Below are 18,640 nucleotides of genomic sequence, written 5' to 3'. Positions count from 1 at the left end.
TTAAGTTGCTTCAACTTCCATGATCCTTGTGTGCTACCTGCTGGTTGGTAATGTTCTCGATGACAATGTGTGCAATGCTTGGAACCTTCTGTTGGGGTCTTTACTAACTGTTTTTCTTATGAACCTTTTCTGACAGGCTCTCTCTTTAGATTAGGGGTCCCCAACCTGATTTCATGGACCCCTTGGTTAATGGTAGGGGTCCAAGGCATAAAAAAGGTTGTGAACCCCTGCTTTGGATTATACTGCCATTTGCAATGGTTCGCACCTTTGCTTACAAATCCATCTTTGATTGGTTGGGCAAGCCTGCTGATTGTGATGTCAGCATATCGTACTATGCCTCTGAACATCGTTGCACTGTTCTTTGGTCTCAAGTTATAGTTTACAGCTTTGCATCTTGGACCACAGTGTGAGGTTCATTCAATAATAAAATCAAACTATTCCTTTCCTGCTCCATTGGTGGATGCAGACTGCTTAGTGAAGTTATCACAAGCTGAATTGGCAGACATGATGTGTCTAAATAGATTTGTATTTATTTATTTAGGACCTATAGCAATGTAGCCCCATAAAATGCAAAGCTTTTTTACCCAGCCTGTGACCAAGAAATCAAGGATCTATCAATCACTGCCTTTAAGGTACATTTCAGGCAGAGGTTAGCAGATTGATTGGTCTGGGCATGAAGGGATATGGGGAGAAGGCAGGAGTCTGGGGCTGAGAGGGAAAATTGATCAGGCATGATGGAGCAGATTCGATGGGGCAAAATGGCCTAATTCTGCTCCTATATCTTATAGTCTTATGTTTTAAGAAATCTTGGCCAGGTTGTTAAGTGTTATGCTGAGCTAAAACTTGGAACAAAGCAATACTTTAGAACACAGCCAGTGTGTGGGTCAGGGCATATGCATTCCCACTGGAACTTGGTTAAGTCAGTGTACTTAGGATAAGAATAGGCAATAAATACAACAGGGGCCCTGGAAGAACACAATAATGTCCATAGCGACTAAATAACTAGGAAAATAATAAAGGGAACAGTAAAGTAATAAATGATAAGTTCTGATGCTGATTTTGTTTTGTAGCCAAATTGGAGGTATTCCAAATCCAACATTTCCTAACTGATAAGAACTCAGGTTAAACTCATGATCGATGCTGCGTTTATCTCAGCAAGATAGGATGGATAATAATGATTTAAAAAGTGGTTGTCATCCAAAGGGAACAATAATATTGACAGGTGGGTGTTGATCATACTGTGGACCATTGTGAAGGTGAGCTACTCGTTTCTGAGACATCTAACAAGCGCTGGCTTCTTTAATTTCAGGAGAGCCTGCTTCACTCTTGCAACAACATCAGGGAGTCACTTTTACTCATTCTAGAAGCTTTGCTGGTAGAAGATACCTAGAAATCTGATTTATAATGGCAAAATATCCCAACAAATGACTAAATAATTATACAGTTTTCAAATCAACTGTTGTTTAAATTATGCTATTATTTGAGGATTAGTCAAATGATTACTCTATCTCTATCTCATGCTAAATTTCTCATAGTTTATCCTCTGGAATGTAATTTCTCAAGGGCACCTGCCTACAATCTACTTGTAAATTTCATACTTTACACTGTAACAACCTAAATAACCCTTTAAACATTTGCACTTCAGATTTGCAACACCACTTTAACATTGTAGAGGGACTGTAACACCCTTCTAAATAGCAAGCTGTAACTATTGTTGTGCTTTAATCAATAAAATGTACATTAGCTTGAAAGCATCACTTTTATTTAGTTGGTGTCACTGTATTATTTACAGATAAAATACAAAGAATAACAGTGGTGTACTAGATCCTTTAAAAACTATAAACCTTCTTCCACCTTTGCATACTTCTCCCACTTTGATCTCTGCTTTTGCATTGCAGTTTTAACCATACCGATTTTCTGGGCGAGCTCGCCACTGATTAAAGTTTCTCCTTGCTGCCCTAAGCTTTGTGGCTGACATGATCTGTACTGAGTAAAAAAAAGCCTCAATCATATATAAGACAAATATTAATGTTTGCGGCAAACTGATTACACTGTAACTTTTGGTTTATTTTTTGGTCAGTCTTCCGTTTCACTGCAATGACCAAAACACAGAAAATGACTGATAACTTGATGTTATAAGCAATTAGCTGCTCACGCTGTCAGCCACAAGACTAATTTCACCTGCAAGTATTGAGGTATTAAAAAAATGCCCATGAAGCAGCATCAACTGACGAGGAAAAGGTGTCTGAGGAGTAATTCTTTTATAAACGAATAAGTCATCCTTTTATTACACTGCCTCTACACTTTATTGGTCCTTATTGAGTCAGTAAGCCTAGACAATGAATGCCTGCATCACTGCCACCAGTATGGTTCTGCACTTGATGATAGCATGTTGACCCTCTCTAATGCTTCCTTTGCCTTCCTGTCTTTCAAGATGAATTAATCAAACATGCCAACAAGCTTCTTTACCAACCTGTCTAAATGCATGGAAAATTTAATTTTAAATATATAGCGAAAACTAGGATTTGAATCTTGACCTTCAAAAAGAAATGTTAAATTGCTGCAAAAAGGTTTTTTAGACTATGATCATACTTCACTCACTACAGTGTAAGTTGTTCTAAAGCAATACAATGCACATTCCTCATTTGCCTGTATGGTTATGAGGTTGAATCTCACCAATACTGGTAGATAATGTGTAATGCTGATACTCATACACATTACAAAGGAATAATCATGACAGGAGACATGTGTGAGCCTGAAGTTTTTTGTAAGTGTTCAGATAACTAAAATAACATAAGATTTCAAATCATCATCTAATCAGATTTTTAGTTGTGATGCACTCACTGTTTAAGAACTTGCTAATGAAGATAAAATCCATATCTAACTAGATAATTATTACATAATGGCCTAAGTTGCACAAAAAAATTCCAAGTACATTTCCAAGCCTCCAATATAACACAGAAGATCACACCACTGCTACATTATAGGATCTCTTCCACTTGTGTGTAAAGTCACCACAAGCCATTCAATGACATAAACATCATTCAACACTATACAATACATGCCTCAACAGGCCAGCACTTGTCCAATATTTATATATTGCTTCAAACTTGCAAATTACAATTTTAACATACTTTGTTTTACAAATCCAGAGGCTCCATCAATTTTGCAAGCAGCAGATCTGAATGAATACTTAGCATGCTAATCTGTGGGGATATCGACTTCCAGATCCAGCCTAAGAGTCCTGTGCACTTTTTTTTTTAAAATGCTGAATTCCATCATTAGGTTGTGCCAGTACTCCACACTACTGCACTTCATGTCCAGACGAGCACGGTGCCTATCGAACCCAAACCGTGAGACAAATCATCAGCGCTTAAGGAGAGTAAAGGTGAATGGGAAATAACAAGGGGAATGTGTTGGAAAACTAAAAACAACAAATGTGTGCAGACGTTGTAAAATAAATAATTGATGCTGAACAGATGAAACACTGAATACAGTGAAGTACATATAAAATAAGAGAAGGATGAAGTACAGAACAAAAGAAAAAAAAGAAAACAATGAAACATGGCACTCCTGTCATTACAAATGTATGAAGTTGCTTTCCTCCACCTTCTACAGCTCTCTTTATGTTGTCTGCATGCCTGTAAGTTCTTGGGTACCACCTCTTCTTGTTGACTGACGTAAATAAATGATTCACAAGGTTCACCTCAGACCATCACCAAATTGAGCACTTTGGCATGATTAGTGATTTCAATGCCTGTGTGGCATTTCATATGTCAGAAGTGAACCTGATAATAAAGTCCATTAAAAAGAAAGATAAGCAACATCCTCCTAGGTTCAAAAATTCATTTACAGAGTCCCATGCCCACAAAATTAAACTCTTATCTTGTAAATGCTACAGATTTCTCAGAAATTTTTCCGCTCAGTAAAAAAAAGTCATACTGTTGGGAAAAAAAATTATGGAACTCATTACCACTTATCAAAAGTGCTCAATAATGCAATTTTTAATTCTTTCTATAATGATACTACTTGACCACCTGGAATTCTAAGCAACCATTCAACGGGCCAAATAAGCATGGAAGAAAAGCCAGCTGTGCCCCAATCTTGTGTACGGAAATGGTTACCGATGAGTTGGCCTAATTAAATTTTAACTGTACATGCTTAGAAGATGGAAAACCTTAACGCACTGTTTGGGATGATATGGTACAAGCGTCTTTGTTTTCACGTCGAGTAATCTGAACAATTCTGTTTCCCAAATTAAAAATCACTCTCTTTCAAACAAATAATTTCAATCTCCAGAAGTAGCAATAGTAGTCGGTTTGAAATTTAACCTCTGATCTTGTTGCTCTGAGCCTGTTCCATCGATTACCATACCACATGGCTTCCTTTGATAGAAACTGTCAGGTGACCTGGATGGTTCACCACCTTCTGTTGTGCTAATGTACCAACTAAAATGAAAACCTTGAATAAAACTAGGAATTGATGTTAAGTATCTCTGAAAAGACTGAAGCCTTGTATAGTATACCATTTTGTTTAGATAAACAAATACATTTGCCTAAATAACATATCAGAAATTAGAGTGTGAGTAATTAGTGTAGTCTGACAGTGCCATTGTCCTGTGGTTCACTGACAAAACCTTCTACACTCTTGTTACTGTAGAATCGGCAACTGACTTTTTTAAGATCAAACAGTCACTTCTGTTTTGCTGGCTGTATGGTAATTACGGTGATGTCCTGGGATATAGTGGAGCTGTTCCACTGTGTTGTGCCGACGTGAAGCAAAGGCATGTCGCTTAGCAGCAGTGTGATTCGTCTGATTTGTACTTAAGGTATTGGACGAAGAGTTTGAGGCACTGGGATGTGAGTGCATTTTTGTCATCTTATAACGATCTAAGATGGGTGTAGATACAAAGACATCTGTGTGGGATTGAGACAAAGCCCTGGACATGGCCTTCTCACGGAATGCGGAGCGTTTGAGGGACATAACTTTGTCTGGAGAGAGTAGAGGATCCTGGGACTGAAGGCGTTCAGCTGACAATAGTTGTTCATCAGATAGGATGCGCTCATAAGACAAGACACATTCTTGAGGCATGTCTCTCTCTGGGGACAGGACTCTGTCCTGTGACATGGCTCGCTCTGGTCGCCTCGGCCTTTCCCTATGGTTACTGTGTTCCTGATTCATTTTAATAACATGGAGAGGCAGAGTTCCTCTTGCTGCCAAGTCTGGAAGATGCCTTCTTTTCATGTAGTATTCATCCATCTCCTTCTCACCTGCGGGGATGAGTTAAAATCACATTTTAGATTGCCATCAACAAAAGATCTTACATTTCTGAAAGAATGCATTAACCACAATTAAGGCTGTCCCTTATCCAATTTTCATTCGGGTAGTCCCATTTTCAAAGAAGATGCTCTCAGATTCCAGGAATATAAACTAGATGTAAATAGTTTGAAGGGGTTCCCTTTGTTTATCCCCTCTTGCTGTATATTACAAAATAGGGCTATTATTCAGTAGAATTTTTAATAACAGTAAAAAAATCAGCAAAGCTCTTACCATAAGCTTACTCTTTCAAACCAACCCACAATCCAGTTCTGGATTTGGTTAAAAAACAAGAAACACAGCCTTAAATGTAATTTTATTTAGAACATTTAGGTTTCAATCAACTGTACTAAGCAACATGTAAGACTTGTGTACTTTTCTGTAGTACAACAATCATGAATGATTTTATTAACAAAACTATTCATAGATATTCATGCAGAGGTATGTGCAACATAGAATGCATTTGATTGTGGAATGCATGAGCTTCCTTTCTGACAGGTAAAGACTGACAGAAATGTCTCCCATGAGGACAGGTATAAATGAACAAACATAGCTGATGTAGACAGGCATCAGCAGCGTAACTGCAACTATCATGGTACATACATCTCACTTGACTCAGTTGTCCGATGTGAAATCATTGTGCTTGCATAAGACTGGCAATTATGAAGTTATTTCTGTCTACTGTATGTTATTCAAGGTTACCTCACCAGGCCTGGTAAAATGTTCCATCTTCTTATATTTTCAGGAAATTTCAGGCACCTTTCTTGTGTTTTATTTGTTAATATTTGTTGCAACTTATGTGTGTGCTTACTTTTTTTTAAAGTTAAAATCACCTTTAAATTGTTTTCTTTTTATATTTTAATATCTTCTTCTTACATTTCACAGACTTAAGGTTTGGCATCATTTTCAAATTTATATAATTTCATTCCCTTTACTTTACCCAAATAATTGCCATCTTCAATACCCAATACCTTGTTTGTAAGGATTCATAATCTTTTTTTTAAGAATGATCTGCTTTTCTTTACATTGTTCCAATTCTTTATGACAATTATCTTTGTTTATGACACCTTTTGTTATATTTCCTCCTTCTCCTTATGATTAGATTCCTCTTACATCCCTCTTATTATTAGATTCTTGATATTATTGCACCCAGTCCTTCTAGTCAGCATGGCCAATAACTTGATTTCTTATTTCAACCCCATCAGACATTCATTGATCATATTTTACCAGATAGAATTACTTTAAGAAGAAAATGTTTGTGTGAAATCCTAAGATAGCTGATTCTATGCAATTGGCTTCATTCACATTGCAGAACAGACTTTATTCACCACAGCGAAAGAGAACAGTATTTTCACAATGATCCTTCTCCCACAGTCAGAGGTCAGGGAGGCATGTCCTTGACTCCTGTCAGCTACAAGGAGGATTAGCTTATCAGCACCCTGAACTCTTGCTTCTGACAGTACTATTGTGCTCTGTTAAAGGGCGATTTTCGGTGGTCTCTCCAGCTGGTCTGCGACAAAACTAGAGGTATAATAATGCTATCTTTGATAGATGTCACAACATAAAGTAAGAACACATTTAAAATAAAATCTCAGCTCGATAGGCAGCATCTCTACAATGAGAAACAGAAATAACATTACAGGTGGAAGTACTTGCTGAGAATGAAGGATCGTCAATGTAAAATGTTAGCTTGTTTCTCTTTCCATAGATGCTGCCTGACCTGCTGAATGTTTTCAGCATATCCTGATTTTATTTCGGATTTCCAGCATCCGCATTTCATGTAACACCACATCGAACTGTAACCAGCCCTGCTCGAGCTGCAATGTCTGTAAGACTTCATAATGGCAATCAGGTCTTGACCATCTATGAAGAATGCGTCAGCATGAAGTTGAACAGTTGTTACTCTTGCTTGAGCAACAGCTGGGACACTGAAAGACCAAGACAAGTTTGTGGCATTTAAAAATAAAATAAGTTACCAGATCCAAGATCCTAGGCATGGTGCAAAATAATGTTAATGGAAAATTATGGGACACCTACTTAATCGTTTTAGTGAAGAATACTTGCTTATGTCAGATTTGACTGCAGACTCGTACGATGGTGGAAGGTGTGACAGACTCTGATAAGACCTTGAGAAGGACAGGTCATATGGCTCGGTCGCAGAAGTAAGAATACTGTTCATCCGAGGTTTTTCTGTGGAGGTTAAAAAAAAGATTTGTTTAAGAATGACTAATGTGAAAGTTCAACAACATATGTCTCCTCCACTTCACCTTTGAAAGGTATAGAACATATGAAAGAAATTGCTCCACGCTAAGTATGTTGATCGAATGACCTTTTAAAATGGTTGTCAGAGCTAGTCCAACTTCCATTTTTGCATGTCCCATAAAAATGACATTTCATGAGAATTAGCAATCGTAATTCTGGTTAATTTTTTTCCCCTCAGTTAACGAGAGCAGAAACCAACATTAGTTGCCCACGTATAATCTTATTCTTTTAACAGTAAACATAAAATGTAATGGAAAATTGTGAGTCTAATACACACGGAATGAATGCATGATTTCTCCATTCTGTTATTGTGTTTTCCTTATCCCACCTCAATGCACTGAGTAATGAATTGATCTGTATGAACAATATGCAAGACAAGCTTTTCACTGTACCTCAGTACAGGTGACAATAATAAACCAACCAACCAATTTTCCTTACGGGTCTTCCATTCCTGCAAAGACCCAACTTGACCTATTCTCCTTATCTGCCCACATTCTCCAACCACTGACAACCTCACTTCTTGGTTACCCATTAGCCCAAGAACACCTGCACCTCCATTATCACTACCTACAACATTCTTCCTCCATCCAAACACCTCCTTGACATCTCTACCAAAGCAGTCTCTGCTGTCATTCAGTTTGATCCCTCTACTAACCCTAAACCAACCCACCTACCTACTGATTGGTCCCTTTTACCCGCCAATCCTACTTTTGATCTGCAACCATTCCACTGAAACCCCCCATCCCCCACCATAGACACTATGATAGCATTCAAGATTCAAAATCATTTAATGTCATTTCCAGCGCCCAAGTGCAAAGGACAATAAAATAATTGTTATTTTGGATTCAATGCAGAACAAAAAAGAACACAATAAGATAAAGAATATAATGACAATAAAATACACAATAAATATAAATACATAACATAGGTTATATACCTGTATACAATCTGTATACAGATTGTATGTCTGTAAACAAATGCTAGGTACAGGAGTGTCTGTACAGAAGGTGATTAACAGCAAATAATTAAAGCAGTGGTTATGTAAAGTAATGATTACGTCGCATCCTCCCTGATGGGAGTGGGTCACACAGTCTATGAGCATGGTGAGATGTTACTGGGCCTTTTCTGTATATGTGTCCTTGATGCCGGCTAGACTGGTGGGGCCAGTGACACACTGAGCAGTACTGACTACTCATTGTAGCACCTTCCTGTCCAGTTTCCATTGCATGCCGTGATGCAACTTGTTAGGGTGTTCTCTACTGCATGCCTGTAGAAGGGTGTGCGTAGATCTGCATAATTCAACTCATCCTCAGTGGAAGTTGAGTTGGTGAGATTTATTGATTGTGTAGAATGTCTCCTGGAACCATGAGCGGGTGTGTGAGGTGTGCACTCCCAGGAGCTGGAATCTGCTCACAGATTTCACTGCCATGCCACCGACGTAAAGGGGTTGTGAGTGGTGCAGGTTCTCCTGAAGTCAATAACCATCTTCACTGCATCTTGTTGGCATTGAGCAAGAGGCTATTTGCCTGCTCTCCAGCTCTTCCACCTCCTCTCCATAGGCCGTCTCATCATTGTGATGCGTCCCACCATTGTCATGTTGTATGCAAATTTGACAATGTGATTACTCGGGCATTTGGCCATACAGCCAGAGGTGAGCAGACTGTCCAGCACACAGCCCTGGGGGCACCCGTGTTGAAGATGAGGGAGGGAGGAGCAGTTGTAAATCCTGATCGTCTAAAGTCTATTAATTAGGAAGACCAACACTCAGTTAAAAAGTGGTGTATTTAAGACCGAGCATTAGGAGTTTGTTCGCCAAGGTCTGTGGGACAATAGTGTTGAATGCCAAACTGAAATCCAGACACTGCATTCTGATATAAGTGTTCTTCTTTTCTGGGTACGTCAGGACCAGATGCATGACAGATGCTATGGATCTGTTGTACATTGATTTTGTCAGTGAGCTTATTGGTGAATGACCAATATGGCAGGAATCGAGTTTTTGATATGTGTCATTACTGGCCATTCAAAGCACTTCATGATGATTGTTTCAGTTCCACCAGGCATAGTCACTTAGTTCTGAAGGTGTAGAGTTCCTTGATGTAGGGATGATGGTGGCCAATATGGAAATAACAGCCTAGATGAGTGAAGTGTTGAAAATGTCCATGAAGTCATCAGTGAGTGGTATGGACACAGCCTGAGTATTTGTCCTCGGATGTAGTCTGGCCCAGAGGTAGTCTCCCCCAAGCCATTATAGAGGTTGACTCTCAGCCAAGTCCTTCCTATCTCTACTGCTCTTAGACAGTGGCTACACACTTGTGTGTGTGTGTGGGGTGGGGGGTGGGGGGGGGGTAGTTTCTGTGGCCAGCGTGGTGTCACGTGCCTCGAAGCTTGTTTAGAAGTTGTTTGGAGTGTCAGGCTGGGAGGCAGTTCATGCTGTTTTTCCTTATGTAGTCAGTAATGCCCTTGATGCCCAGCCACATATGTTGGTTATTTGACAGGTGTTCCTGATTTTTTTTGAGTGTAGGTAAACTTTTCCCTCTTGAAGCCTAAGATGAGGTTTCTTCTTGCTGCTGTGAGAGCTGTTCTGTCACCAGACCTGAAAGCATTGTCACGGGCTTTTAGTAGGGAACACGCCTCTGCTCAGCGTTCAGCTAGTGCTCAGGTTGGGCCACGAGAAGACCGCCCTTAAAGTACCAACATCACCTACACACCTACTAATGTAATTGGTGATGGATGAGGAATATTCCTTGAGGTCTGTATCTTTTCTGTTTGTGGCAGCAAACAGCAGCAGTATTGAATACCTGTCAGTTAGTCTGTTGAAAACAGTCCTGAAATATAGAGGTTGCCTCCTTAGGCAATACAGTGATGGTTTCTCTTGACTGGTTTCAGCAGATGTCAGTATGCTGGGATTAACATTATGGAGATGTGGTCAGAGAGACTGAGGTGAGAGTGTGGGATAGCTTTGTAAGTACCATGTCTATTTGTATGAAGATGGTCATGTCTATTTGTTCCCCTGGTGGCCGTGGTGACATGTGGAATTTGGGTAAAATGCCCTGCAGGTTAACGTGATTGTAGTGTTGTCTTCCCCCAAGCATTAGACTCCTCAATTCCCAGAGTCTAGTCTGACACATGCACGCACACACACACACACACACACACACACTCTCTCTCTCTCTCTCTCTCTCTCTCCCTCCCTCCCTTCCTCCCCTGAACACCACTCTCCATTCCCTTTGCAATTTTTGCTCATTTCTTTCTCAATTCCAGCTAAAACCTTGTTTACATTTACATTTACATCATTTGTTATTGTGTTGTAATTTGCCCTTCACTGTGCCTATTGTCTTGTTTATTAGTTATCGTACTGTCTTGCACTGTTTTGTGCACTTTATGTAGCCCCGTGTAGGTCTGAAATCCAATGTAATTTTGCGTTGTTTCACGTAGTCTGGTGTAATTTTGTGTTGTTTCAAGTAGTCTAGTGTAGTTTTGTGTTGTTTCATGTAGCACCATAGTCCTGGAGGAATGTTGTTTCATTTTTACTGTGTACTGTACAAGCAGTTATGGTTGAAATGACAATAAAAGTGACTTGACCTGACTTGACTTTTGAGAATTATATTTTTGGGAGGCGGATGCAATTCTCAACCATGGCAGAGACACTGTACTCAATGCAAACCCCCAGGAATCATGCTGTACCTGGGGAGGGGGCACTGGATTTCAGTGCATATCGTACTATTAGGCATTAAAAACTCCAGCTGCATGTTCATCTGGTGGTTTTATCCATGTACTGCAGTATTCAAACATCCCTAGCAAGCCATCACCGTTGAGCAGTGAACATACTATTTTCAAGCATAATTTCCCTTCATGCACTAATCAGAAGGCTACCATTTCCTATTCTTCAAATGAATCAATGAGTCCCTCAGTCAGCCAGGGCTTTCTTTCTGACTATGTATATTACTACAGACAAAGAAACCTCATAAATAATCTCAGTTTTAATGCCCTATGACTTTTCTCTTTGGTTTACACACAGCAATTATCCAAGGATTAATTTTAAATTCCTATATATCCCAGACCCTAAACACTTTCAGCCCTTGCATTAACTTAATTTGCTTAAGGTATCATTAAAATACTATTAATTTTGACAATTGAATAATAAGGATGGGCAGCACCTTCTTAAGATAGTGACAAGTATTAGCCCATCACAAACCCAAAAGGAAATCCCTTTCAGCAGAAATTATTGCAAAATGGTGAAGCTGTCAACGCAGGATTATTACAACAAGAATGAAAATTGTACTGTAGCTGCCAACAAGTTTTCTCAATTTTCATTCTTCATATTATGATGGGGAATTTTCATTAAATAATGTTGAAATTCTCTTTGAGTTTGTATCAGCTTCAAGACAAATATACCAACATTTATAAAATATTCTCTTCACTTTACATTGTGGGAAAATACGATTTAGTTTTCAACTTAGCTAGCCTTTAATCCAAGTAGGAAATGAATGATATGAGTTGATTAAACATTGACAGATTTAATAAAATTGCAGGAATTGGTAACTATTATGCAAAAACAGAATATGTTAAAAAGAAATTATCAAGATAAATCACACGCTGGAATCCAATTTTACTTTGCATTGTTTCATAAGAATGAGAGAGCTAATCATTAATGGAAAAGATCCTGTTAATAATTTATGCTTAATATATACTAGGATAGCTAGTAATAACTAGTAATATAATGCAATGACTGTAAAATAATAAGGATTTATATGGCCTTTCTATTACAGGATGAAAAAAAACACACATCAAATGTGCTCAATTGATGATGGATACACTTAGAAATGTTTGCACCAAGACACTACACCAGTTAATAAATAGCAGAATATTTGTATCTGTTAGTGGCCACTTTAGTTGGTATGTTCCAATATTATGAGTGTGGAATTAGCTGCCAGGTGAAGTGGTAAATGCAGGCTCTCTTTTAACATTTAAGAAAATCTTGGACAGGTACATGGATGAGAGGTGTATGGAGGGATGTGGTCCAGGTGCAGGTCAGTGGGACTAGGCAGAAAAATGGTTCGGCACAGCCAAGAAGGGCCAAAAGGCCTGTTTCTGTGCTGTAATGTTCTATGGTTCCCATTATGCACCTTTTCAATGTGCAACACAGAACAGTGGCCTTGTGATGTGCTGGCTGAGCTTAAAGTTAAGACCTTTTGATTTGGTAGAAACGCTGAACATCCAGACAATGACAGAGACAATACACGCAGACAAAGCTGGCTGATCACTCATGGATGTTCCAATTTTGCATCCACAACTCAGCTAGTTCATCAAAGGAAATAAGTGTGTTATATATACAGGCTGCCCTGCAATATAAGAACTTCTTCTGTACTTTCCAAGGATGAGAGCTCTGGGAGAGCTGTAAGTTCATTTTCTTAATTGCAGCAAATAGTTTGAATTTCCATTACTTCTGGGGCACCAACATCGATGACCCTAATGACAGCTCTCATTGAAAATTATGGAAAACATCAAATATTCTTGTTTTAGCCTACTGTGGTGGAGAACCACAGCTGCCTTTATGATGGTGTGTTCAGTTATGAAGTTCTAATGCGATTGAACGATCTATGCTGCTTAAAACTGATGGAAATAGACTAGGAAACACACGCAGAAAATGCTGGGGTCCTGGTGAAGGGTTTTGGCCTGAAATGTTGACTGTACACTTTTCCTAGATGCTGCCTGGCCTGCTGAGTACCTTCAGCATTTCGTGCGTGTTGCTAGGATTTCCAGCATTTGCAGATTTCCTCCTGTTTGGAAATAAACTGGACTGTGGCCGGTACAATGCCCCTTTAAGAAGCCGCCAGCAAAAGAGGGGTTGACATGCCGGTTTGATGGTGCATTTTCAAAAAAAACACGAGGTTTTCGACTTCTATACCAACTATCTTGCTGGCAAATGTGCAGTCTCTCGTAAATAAATTTGACAATATCAGAGCTAGGGTGCTGGATCAGAGGGACATTAGGTATATATGTGTCTTTTGTTTCATGGAATCTTGGTGAATCACTTCCGTGTTGAGCACAGTGATTCCAATAGACGGGTTCACAACACATCATCAAGATAGATCGGTCGAGTTTCTCAGAATTAGAGGTGGAGATATATGACTCATGATCAACTCCTTGTGGTGTACTAATGTGTTGGTGACGTCCCAATATCGCTCACCAGGCCTGGAATTCCTCGCAATTCCAGGCCTGGAATTCCTGGAAGTGCCAGCCAGTTTACCTGCTGCGAGGGAATTCAGTGATCTTTTTGGAAGTGGTACACTTTGATACATCCTATCTCAGCCTCATGTCAAGCAGGCTCCAGACGAACTGAGCAATGTAATCAACAGGCTTTGAACAGCACATCCCGATGCCTTCCCCTTCATTTTGGGGGATTTTAACCAGCTTGATAAAGTCACTAAGTATTTATTATCAACAAATAACCTGTAGTGCCTCACTGGACTACCATTACACTTAAGTTCAAGAGTGCCATCTGTGCTGTTCCCCATCCACACTTTGGGAAGTCTGATCACCTGGCTGTACTTCTGCTCCCTGAGTATAGGCAGAGTCTGAAGACTGTAGCACCAGGAGTGAGGACAAAGAAGATAGGGACTAGGGAGGCACAGGAGCACCTTCAGGACTGCTTTGAATCAGTGGACAGGACTGCATTCAGGGAGTCATCTTGCAGCCTGGATGAGTAGGCTGCTGCAGAAGGTCAAAATAAGTTGCAGACACATTTAAAATTAGTCAGTTCTATCATGGGTTCCAGCCTCCATAGTATCAAGACATCTTCAAAGAGCGATGCTTTAGGAAGGCGGTGTCCATCATTAAGGACCCCCACCACCCTGTCCTGCCCTCTTCACACTGTTACCATCGGGAAGGAGGTACAGAAGCCTGAAGGCACACACTCAGCGATTCAGGAACAGCTTCTTCTCTGCCATCCGATTTCTAAATGGACATTGAACCCATGAATATTATCTCAGTAGTTTTTTATTTCTGTTATTTTGCACTACTTACTTACTTATCTATTTAACAGACATATATATACTTATTGTAACTTTTTTCTCTATGTTTATTTGTCATATATTTCATTTACTGCTGTCGTAAAGTTAACGAATTTCACGACATATATGCGGTATATTAATTCTAATTCTGAAATTCATGCAGGAAACAGATAGTATTAATACAATTCATTGTAAAATAGTATAATGGTTGGAGAATAATTATACTAATTTTGGCCAAAGCATATGAAGTTTGTCAGAATTAAATCAAGCGAAGACTATTGTTATAGGAATACTCTGATAAAACAACCATAGAAATATACAAAGTACTTTATGTGCACATATATTGTGCAAAAGGGTTTGGCACTGATATACAGCAAGAGTGTCTAAAACTTTTGCACAGTGCTGTAGTAATTATGTATAGCACTGTACTGCTGTCATGAAAGAAAATCAAATTTCATGACATATCTCATGATGATAACCCCAATTCTCTATAGGTCTACATGAAACACTGCCATAGGAAAGCAGCATTCATCATCAGAGATTCCAGCTATCCAAGTCTTGCTCTCTTTGACCTGCTGCCCTCAGGTAGAAGGTCCAAGATCCTTATGACTCATACCATCAGGTTCATGAACAGTTACTACTCCTCAATCATCAGTCTCTTGTATAAAAGGGGATAACTACACTCAACTTCACTTGCACCATCATGGGAACATTCCCACCACTAATGACTTCACTTCTGAGGACTCTATCTCATGTTCTTGTTATTTATTGTGATTTACTTATACTTGCATTTGCACAGTGTGTGGTATTCATTGATCTTGTTATAGTTACTATTCTATAGATTTGCTAAGTACAGTATGCCCACCAGAAAATGAATCTTGGGGTTGTATATGTACTTTGATAATAAATTTACTTTGAACTTGTGTTTCCACAGAACTCATAGACTGACCCATATATTCTCATAGAGAGGCCCTCCATTGGTTGGGGTCAACCATGGATGTTGCATCCTGGCTGTTTATATTGTTGGTGCTACACTGTCAGTCAATACGCAAGCCAGGGCAATATGATACGGAGAAGAAGCTGTTGCCCATGCAGCAGGCTCCCCCTCTCCACACAGCTGATGAAGCCAAAGGAACGGCCGAGACTGATATACTTTGGCACTGTGACAACTGATACATGTTGAACTAAATGCAGGACTGACTTCGGGACTTCAGACCAGATTTTCCCCTCAGGAGCTTACTCCCGAAGCCTTCCCCATGAACGGGTATTGGCATAAGGCAGCGGAGGCTTGAGATCTGAGTTGCTCTCCAAGATGAGCTGACAACCATGGCTAATGAGCACCATCTGCCCTGAGTGACTGGTAGATGCCAGTAACACACCTTTGCCCCTTCTCCTGTCAGTAAAAACAGTTCTGCCAGGCTTAGTAGCTAAGCCATACATGAAGGCCAGGGGCTGGACTTGGATTTCAGAGACTACTTGAGATATTGGGAGCATTTTATAGGTACTGGAAGATTATCCCCAGTACCCCGTACTCCATCTCCAGCTACGACAACTGTAAAGAACATGTATTTTAAACTGGATATGATTTATACTGAAATTGCATTATTGTAGCATTTCATCAAGATCAGAAATATTAGTCTTTGTAAAGTACCATAATGAACAAAGGAACAATATTGATGGGGCTCCATTGTTTCCATTTCCACAATGTTCATACACATTATTATATCCTGTCTGGACCTAACCATGCTGAAAGCTGATGTGTCACTATCCTTGTGAATGGCTAATGATATATTCAAGGCAAACAACCAAATATAAATCTGGGATAATTGCAGAAACTTTCTGGAAGCTGGCTCCTAGCCACTTACAGCAGACTCACTACAATATTCAGAATCCAGAAGATGAAGTCGCATTGGGAGTCACAGTGACTTATTAAGTTGGATTTACAATTGACTTCACCATAGATGACAGAAGGTAGTGGCCATATACTACTCTGAGATTCATTTTGTTGTGCGCATTCATAGTAAATACAAAGAAACACAATAGAATCAATTTAAAAAAACACAACAAAGAACAAAGGGTACACAACCAATGTGTAAAAGGCAGCAAACTGCGCAAATACAAAATAAATAAATAAACAAACAAACAAATGAGGCATAAATAAAGAACACGAGTTGTAGAATCTTTTAAAATAAGTCCATAGGTTGTGGGATTAGTTTAGTGTTCGGGGTGAGCAATTTTGAGTGAAGTTATCCACAACCCTCCCCCTCCACCCCCGGTTCAAGAGCCTGATGGTTGAGGGGTAACGACTGTTCCTGGACCTGGTGGTGTGGGACCTGAGGCTCCTGTACCTCCTGCCTGATGGCAGCAGCAGGCAGAGTGCATGGCTTGTATGACGGAGGTACTCAATGATGGATGCTGCTTTCCAGCAACAATGCTCCTTGTACTCAGTAGGCTTTACCTGCGATGGATTGGGATTACTTTCTGTAGGCGTTTCCATTTCTGGAGGTGATGCAACCTGTCATTATACTCTCCTTCGTGTATCTTTATAAGTTTGTCATTTTAAGATAACATAGCAAATCTACACAGACTTTTAAGAAAGTAGAGGCACTGTAATGCCTTTTATGTGGTGTACCAATGTCAGATCCTGAGATGATAATTCTGAGGACCCGGTCCACCTCTCATCCCTCAATAAAGACTGGGCGATGGGCTTTTCTCCTGTAGTCAATAATCAACTCTTTGGTTTTGCTGACATTGAGTGAGATGTTGTCGTTGTGGCATGATTCAGCCAGATTAACAATCTCCCTCCTATATCCTGTTTGTCACTAGTTTGATTCAGTGCCATCAGCAAACTTAAATACGGCATGGGAGCTGTGTTCAGTCTCACACTCTAAGTAGAAAAAGAGCTGATGAAATGGCACCTGCTGTTTCGGTGGGTAAATTGGAGCGGATCCAAGCTGCTCCTTAGGCAGGAGTTGGTATGTTTTGTCACCAGCCTCTCAAAGCCCTTCATCCCAGTGGACGATTGTCATTGAGGCAGATTACCACATTCTTCTTGGGCACCAGTATAATTGAAAGCTGCCTGAAGCAGGTTGGTACTCAAACTACTGAAGACAAAGGTTAAAAATATCAATGAACGCTCCAGCTAATTGATTAACATAGGTTTTTAGTACTCGGCCAGGTACCCCATCTGCACCAGGTGCTTTCTGGGAGGCTTACTCTCCTGAAAGATGCACTCACGGTGACCTTAGAGGCTGAAATCACAGGGTTTCCAGGGGCTGTGAGAGTTTGCGAATGTGTCTCCATGTTTTGTCAGTCAAATTTAGTCTAGAAGTTCATCTGAGAGTGAAACCTTGTCATATCTTTTTGCTTGGTTTCAGTTTGTAGGAGGTGATAGCTTTCAAGCCCTGCCTCCATTCTTGAGAATCCTTCAATGATTCAAGTTTGGCCCAGAATTGCCACTTTGCATGTGTAATTGCTTTCTGGAGGTCGTACCTGGAACTCTTGTATTTTACTTGGTCACCAGACTGAATGTCACTGAGATCTTCCGTTAGGTGAAGACTCTGGATGACTTTGTGGGGACATTAATCCACAACTGAGTCAGTGTTGGTACCTCTGTTGTTATTTGCACAAAACTGTAAGTAGTCTATTAAGTAAGTTTGCAGAAGACAAAAATTGTAGTTGCGTATAGTGAGGAAGGTTGTCAAAGGATGCAGCAGGGTAAAGATCAATAGGAAATTTGGGCAAACAGATGGCAGATGAAGTTTAATCCATGCAACTGTAAAGTGGAGCATTTTGGAGTCAAATGCAAGCAAAAAGGTAGAATCCTTAGGAGCACTGATGTGAAGAGGGATCTTGGGGTACATCCATAGCTCCTTGAAATCAGCAGCACGTGGCAAAGATTGCCCTCATTGTCTGGATTACTGAATAAACACTGGGAATTTTTGTGAAGTTATAAGTTTTTTTGCACATAAAGTGATTGGCGCTGAAATTTGCTGCCAGACAAAGTGATAGAAACAGATATGATCGCAATGTTTAAGAAGAGGTTAGGC

At 39.8% G+C, this 18,640-nt stretch overlaps 1 protein-coding gene across 1 annotated transcript in view; it reads right to left on the bottom strand.

The window, feature by feature from the left end:
* Positions 1 to 4,683: 4,683 nt before the first annotated feature.
* LOC132380153 (protein shisa-6-like) overlaps positions 4,684 to 18,640 on the bottom strand; it is a 568,432-nt gene continuing 554,475 nt past the window's right edge. Inside the window, exons 7-8 of the mRNA XM_059948780.1 lie at positions 7,354 to 7,506; positions 4,684 to 5,270 (exon numbers count right to left, since the gene is read on the bottom strand). Of these exons, the coding sequence (XP_059804763.1) occupies positions 4,684 to 5,270; positions 7,354 to 7,506 (740 nt within the window). The remainder of the gene's footprint in view (positions 5,271 to 7,353; positions 7,507 to 18,640) is intronic.

The sequence above is a fragment of the Hypanus sabinus genome, chromosome 23 (genome assembly GCF_030144855.1).
Source record: "Hypanus sabinus isolate sHypSab1 chromosome 23, sHypSab1.hap1, whole genome shotgun sequence".
Classification (NCBI taxonomy): domain Eukaryota; kingdom Metazoa; phylum Chordata; class Chondrichthyes; order Myliobatiformes; family Dasyatidae; genus Hypanus; species Hypanus sabinus.
Note: the sequence above shows the minus strand (reverse complement) of the source record. Positions and strands in the feature narration are given on the sequence as shown.